The sequence below is a fragment of the Metopolophium dirhodum genome, chromosome 6, assembly GCF_019925205.1.
Source record: "Metopolophium dirhodum isolate CAU chromosome 6, ASM1992520v1, whole genome shotgun sequence".
Taxonomy (NCBI): Eukaryota; Metazoa; Arthropoda; class Insecta; order Hemiptera; family Aphididae; genus Metopolophium; species Metopolophium dirhodum.
In genome coordinates, this window is record NC_083565.1 from 34,392,811 (window position 1) to 34,399,122 (window position 6,312).

The window sequence follows — 6,312 nt, forward strand, 5'->3', positions numbered from 1 at the left end:
TTTTTTGTTGAATAGATTTTTTTTATTAAAGAACGATTTTTTATTAATATTTTTTATTTCATAAAGACTTTATTTAAAGTATAGACTTCTAATTGAAATTAAAGATATATTATTAATGAAAAAAATGTGGGTAAGTGGATGTCACTCTGCTGTACAGTAGGTTATAAGTGGGTCACTGTAATGGATGGTGCTAAATTTAAATTCAATGATATAATATAATATAATATAATATCATATCATATCATACATATAATAAAAACGATTCTGAGCGGAAACGGTCAGTCAGCCTATGATTATCAAGTATATTTAATGATATTATTGTGAATAAAGTAATTTATATATAACCTATTTACGTGGAACCTCGTTTTAAATTTTACAATCTTTAACTATAAAAGTTGAACATTTTATAAATTTTTAACTAAAAAATAATTATTAAATTTTAAATTTGATAAATTTTGTCAATATTTGATCTTTAAATGCTTATAAATAAAAACAGTGACTAAGGATTTTTAATATTTTCAAATATCATTGTAACAACATAGTAGGAGCTTTGTATTAAATTTTCAAGCTTTTTTACCCAACAAATAAAGTTTTTTTGACATTCATGGAAAAAAAACTTAAAAAAATTGGAAACTGAGTATAATCCTAAACAGTTCAAAACAAATCAAAATATTTTTAAAATTTTATCGCGTATAGAAAATGCAAATATAAACAACCAGTGAAAATTGCATGTATATACGTTCATTTGTCTTAGAGTAACACCAAAAACCAAAATCGATTTTCTCGAAAACAGATTTTGCTTAAAAATGCGCGTTTTTCCTTAATTTTTCTTCTGTTTTTCACGGCACTTTTGAAAACTACTTGGAAATTTTTGCTTATAAAAAAAATTGTGCTTTTGTATTTTTAAAATGTTTCAACTACTATTGTAACAATATATTTACAACCAAAAACAAAAATCGATTTTGTCGAAAACCGATTTTGTGAAAAAATTCCCGTTCTTCCTTAATTGTTATTTTGTTTTTCTCTGCGTTTTTTTTTTTTACTTTTGACTTGCTAAATATCGACGTTGGTTTGGAACAGATCTGTCAAAGTGTTCGGGAGTGGTGCTCCATCAAGTTAGCCCCACCCCAAACCTAATTATTAATTTGTGACTTTGTACTTGATTTGGAACCTTATATTACATTTTAAGTTTTTTGACAATGTGAACATTTTTAGTATTTTAAGTATGATAATTAATAATACACTAATACAGTTATATTTATAATATTAATATTAAATACCTACCTATTTTCATTAACCGTACTGCTTCTGTCTCTCTAAATGACTCGCTTGAACGACCGTCATTAATCATAGCTGTAATAGCTTTTGATTGTGCAGGTCCAATCATGCGACGTTTCTTTGCCTTATGCACTTCATTAAAATTACCTGTGTACGAACATTCCATAAGCACTCTGAAAAAATAAATATAATAACAATACAAATTAAGTTATTTTTAATTTCAAATTAATAAAATATGGAATAAAGTATAGTAAAATCGATTATATGTTTGAGAATACCTTGCAGCTGCTGGAGGTCTTTCGAACACAATTCCTTCAAAATAGGATTCACATATAGTACATTTTCCGACAACTTTTATGTAAAAATTACCATATGGATGTACTCTTGCTCTGCGAAAAGAGAGACAACAAGGTAACTGAGTATGCTCCCAAAAATGTTCAGCCAATAATGGTGTCCATGTATTTTTTGGCAATACATGGTATATTCTTGAACTTTGTGTAGAGCGGTTTTTCTCGTTATCTTTGTAACGGACTTCTTCCGGCTCTACACTTTTCCATTCTTCAGGTGAAAACGTGAATACAATTTTTTTTGATGGTAGTGTTATTGATATATCACTATTATCCTCACTAGAATCATCTATAAATGAATTTAATAAATTAAAACCAAACATCAAGTTAATTTTGATAATTTATTTAGGGAGGACAATTTGATATAATTTAATTATATTCTTCATACTTTTTTAACCATCTATTTCATTCTATTAGAAATATATCCGATTAAAAAACTTTTAGAATTTATTGTGATGCTTTGAGTTGCAAATGTTCATGCATTAGCCACTAAAAAGCATCCAACTTGACATAATATTTAAACTATTTACCATCATTGTGCGAACTATTTTCTTCCGTCATTAAGCTGTTCTTTTTGATCTGACCAGAAACAAGACCTAATCTGTTTTTAATACCATGAGCATTACGATACACAAATGTATGTAACGCTGCACCATTCATACGACCATTTAAGTAACAGCTAATCTCGTACCATATAGGATTAGTTGCAACAACTATACCTAAAATTGAAAATTAAAGCAATTAATTATGACTAAATTGATGATATTTAAAATCTTAACTTTCAACACCTATAAGTTATAAAACATACTTATAGTTTACATTTATTTTTTTTTATAACTATAATAAGAAAAACTTATATGGAAACTTGTATTTAATGTTGAAAACCTTATTCAAATATTTTTGAAATTTTTAATATAAAATAGTTTATACATTTTCGGGAATTTTGTCAAATTTTAACTTCTTAATTTTATGAAAATATTTTTACAATTTAAATCCATGAATGGCTCACTACACACACTAAAAGAAAAGTATAAATGGATTTTTGTATTAATTTTCCAAGCTTTTTGATATAAGATCATTTTAGTTTTCGAGTGTAGTGGTGAATGCCTTTAATGACTTTAATGACTTTTATGATAAAAAAATATCTATACTCAATAAAAAAAATACCTTGATTGAATAAAAAAAAATCTGAATGAAAATAAAAATGATTAAAAAATGTGGTAATGTTTAGTTAATTATTTGTTCTACTAATTAACACATAATTTTATTAATTATTTTTAAATATTATATAATTTGTTTTAACGGGTTAATTTAATTTTTAATTTTTAAATATTATAGTTTTATTAATTATTAATATACATAATTTATTTTAATTATACTTTTAATCATTTACTATTTTTATTAATAATCTTAATAAGTTTTTTTAGTTAATTGTTTTATTTACCTGTGTTTTTCACCAATTTTTTTTTATATAATTATAAATATAATATTATTAGGTATAAGTTAGTATAAGTAGGTACCTACGTTTTACGTTGTTGACAATAATATTGTGACATTAAAATATTATTAATTTTATATTTTCTACCCGCTAAAATGGTCAAAACAAGAATCCAAAAATACCACTGAAAAGTAACTGTAGATTCTAATATTCTATTAAATAATGTCATACAAAAATATCGAAAATAAAACAATTTTATTATAAATAAATTTCTAAAGTTTTAAATCAGTAAAGGGAAGAACGGGACAAAATGCGTTCCGCATAACTTTTGTCTGGACGACAGGTTACGAAAATTACGAAACGTATTTATTTTTCACACAATGTACCCATACTATCAATTACCATACATTTTGTTATCATAAAACTATCATACAATTATTATTTTTGTTTCTAATAACAGTTTAGGTAAAATTTTATTACCTATTCTAAATTAAATAAATAAAAAAAAATATCTTATAATATAATAGCCCATTATAGGTAGGTATAATCCAAAACGTCGTGGACTCCGGAGAGGGGTTGGGTCACTGATTCCAATATAACTTCATTATTATTATTTGGTACATGCACGACGATTTTTTTCACTAAAACTACAAATATTACTAATTTATGGTAAGTATTAAAAAATACTTACTTCTGTTATCATCATCGTCATTCATCACTACCCTCTCTTTAAATTGCATTACAGCTGCAACAACTTCACTAGGCTCTATTGCAGGTTTTCTTCCAACCATTTTGAAAATGCACTTTAATGTAGCCGTTAAAAAAATAGCTCAAACAGTCACAATATTCAAATAGTATAAACTACAGAAAAGAGTAGTTATACGATTGACTGGTTTAAGCGAAATGAAATAAACCCGAAACGAAAATTAATTAAATGGATATAAAAATAGACACAATGTTGTAAAGCAAGAATCTAAAAATAATATTTACGAGAAAAATATACTAATATCAATATACTATAATAAATCTTATTAACGTTTAATTTTCCAACACAAACATCACGTAGGTATTCTATTAATATAGTCTATAGATATTGTTGTACATCAAGTAAGAAAGTTATGCACGTTCTACTGTGTATATAGTTAAAAACAACTGGGCAAGTTAATTATAGTTTTTAACTTATATAATTTAAGTAAAGTATTATTTTTTCAATTAAATTAAAAGTTATGTTATTACACATCTTTAATACATTAATTAAGTTAAATTTAAAAAAAAATGCATTGAAAAGGTATTAATATTTAAAATAAGTGATAATCACTTGGATAATAATATATCTATGGATATATAGGATACATATATTATTATGGATGTAATTTAAAACCTGTATGGTTGTACCGTACTATCATTTTAGAATTATATTAATATTCACGATGGGTTCATTTAAATTTAAATTTAAGTATAAAGGGTGATTAATGCTTATATTGTATTGTTTAACATTTATAATGGAAAAAATAAATTAATCGAACATTCAAAAATTATAAAAAAACTACTATACTTCTACATGTACGTGGTGAATATAATATCATATACATTATACATATATATAAGATTTATATTTTAAAACATTATTATTACATAAATCAATTAAAATATCAATGAACAACAATCAAAGAATTAGATACAAACGGGTAAACGGAAATCAAAACAAATTTTGCGATTACGATTTTCGTTGTTAACAACAGGTTTTCCATATTAACGGTTTTTCTAACCACTTTTATTATAAGTCTTAGGTTTTGGTTAACCACTCAACACTGTATAACAATACCTTTTAACATGGGTTCATAGATATTCTTCCACTATTACTAAAGGGAAGGTCGAATACAAATTCCAGAAATGATCATACAAATTCATACAAATGGCGTTTAATTGTTACGCGTAGGTAAAACTAGAATATTCCAAATAGGAGGGGCGGGGGACACGGGAAAATTGGTTTTTCGATTATAACTCGGGAGGGGGTCACATACAAATTCCGAAAATGGTCATACAAATTCATACAAATAGCGTTTAATTGTTTCGCGTAGGAAAAAGTAGAAAATTCCGATGGTGGGGGGCGGGGGACACGGGAAAATTGGTTTTTCGATTATAACTCGGGAGGGGGTCGCATACAAATTCCAAAAATGGTCATACAAATTCATACAAATAGCGTTTAATTGTTTCGCGTAGGAAAAAGTAGAAAATTCCGATGATGGGGGGCGGGGGACACGGGAAAATTGGTTTTTCGATTATAACTCGGGAGGGGGTCACATACAAATTCCGAAAATGGTCATACAAATTCATACAAATAGCGTTTAATTGTTTCGCGTAGGAAAAAGTAGAAAATTCCGATGATGGGGGGGCGGGGGACACGGGAAAATTGGTTTTTCGATTATAACTCGGGAGGGGGTCGCATACAAATTCCGAAAATGGTCATACAAATTCATACAAATAGCGTTCTTGAATCTTGCAGTATAAAATGTATGAATACTTAATTATTTATATTAGGGGGGGCTGGAGACATGTGTCTCCAGCCCCCCTTCCATATTTCCGATATTGCTCGAATTCTGGTGTCGTACAAATTCCAAAAATGGTCATACAAATTCATACAAATGACGTACAAAATATTTGGATAGAAATTTCCAAGATTTTCTTTGGATGGGGGGTTGGGGACACGTACGTAGCTCGGCGACGTGCGATAACGCGGTGATAGTAAAAATAATTATGTATACTAATATTATAGGTACAATTACATAATAATTCACTGGACACGTTTGAATAATATATACAAAAATAAAACAATGATTACCTACAACGGTGATTGTGTGTGTGTGTGTGTGTGACCAGCTGTTCCCCCGTGGCCGATATCTTATTTCTATGCTTAATCTTATATTTGTTATGTTGCGGCGGCAACAGTAGTGATGCGCAAACAACAGCCGGTGATTTAATATATTATACTTAATAAATAGCGAACACATTGGGTGCGAACACATTTTTGAATATATTACCTATGATTATAATAACAAATTTTTTTTCCTATATGAGTACCTAACCTGTCGAAAAATATATTATTTTACTAATAACTCTTTATAACTAATATAAATAATTATAAATATAGGTACTGGGAGGATGACGCACACCAGCGCCAGTTCAAATTCGGCAGCGGGCGGCATTTTTCTTCGGGCAAGTATCCGGTGGGGCACATGTAAACCCCGC

General features: G+C 27.9%; 1 protein-coding gene across 1 annotated transcript; it reads right to left on the reverse strand.

Annotated features, from left to right (window-relative positions):
- Nucleotides 1-693: 693 nt before the first annotated feature.
- On the reverse strand, nt 694-2,410 carry LOC132947430 (uncharacterized). Its single transcript, XM_061017707.1, has 3 exons — nt 2,156-2,410; nt 1,557-1,914; nt 694-1,451 (listed from the first exon to the last, which is right to left on the reverse strand). The coding sequence occupies exons 1-3, from the start codon at nt 2,283-2,285 to the stop codon at nt 1,259-1,261; spliced, it is 681 nt and encodes a 226-aa protein (XP_060873690.1). The 5' UTR covers nt 2,286-2,410; the 3' UTR covers nt 694-1,258.
- Nucleotides 2,411-6,312: the final 3,902 nt, after the last annotated feature.

Bases quoted from the DNA above. Each gene is read 5' to 3' on its own strand.
- LOC132947430 (XM_061017707.1), bottom strand. From the start codon at position 2,285: ATGAATGGTGCAGCGTTACATACATTTGTGTATCGTAATGCTCATGGT. The intron at 1,915-2,155 runs GTAAATAGTTTA...ATTCATTTATAG, and splicing joins AAATAGTTCGCACAATGATG to ATGATTCTAGTGAGGATAAT. The intron at 1,452-1,556 runs GTATTCTCAAAC...TTATTTTTTCAG, and splicing joins AGACCTCCAGCAGCTGCAAG to AGTGCTTATGGAATGTTCGT.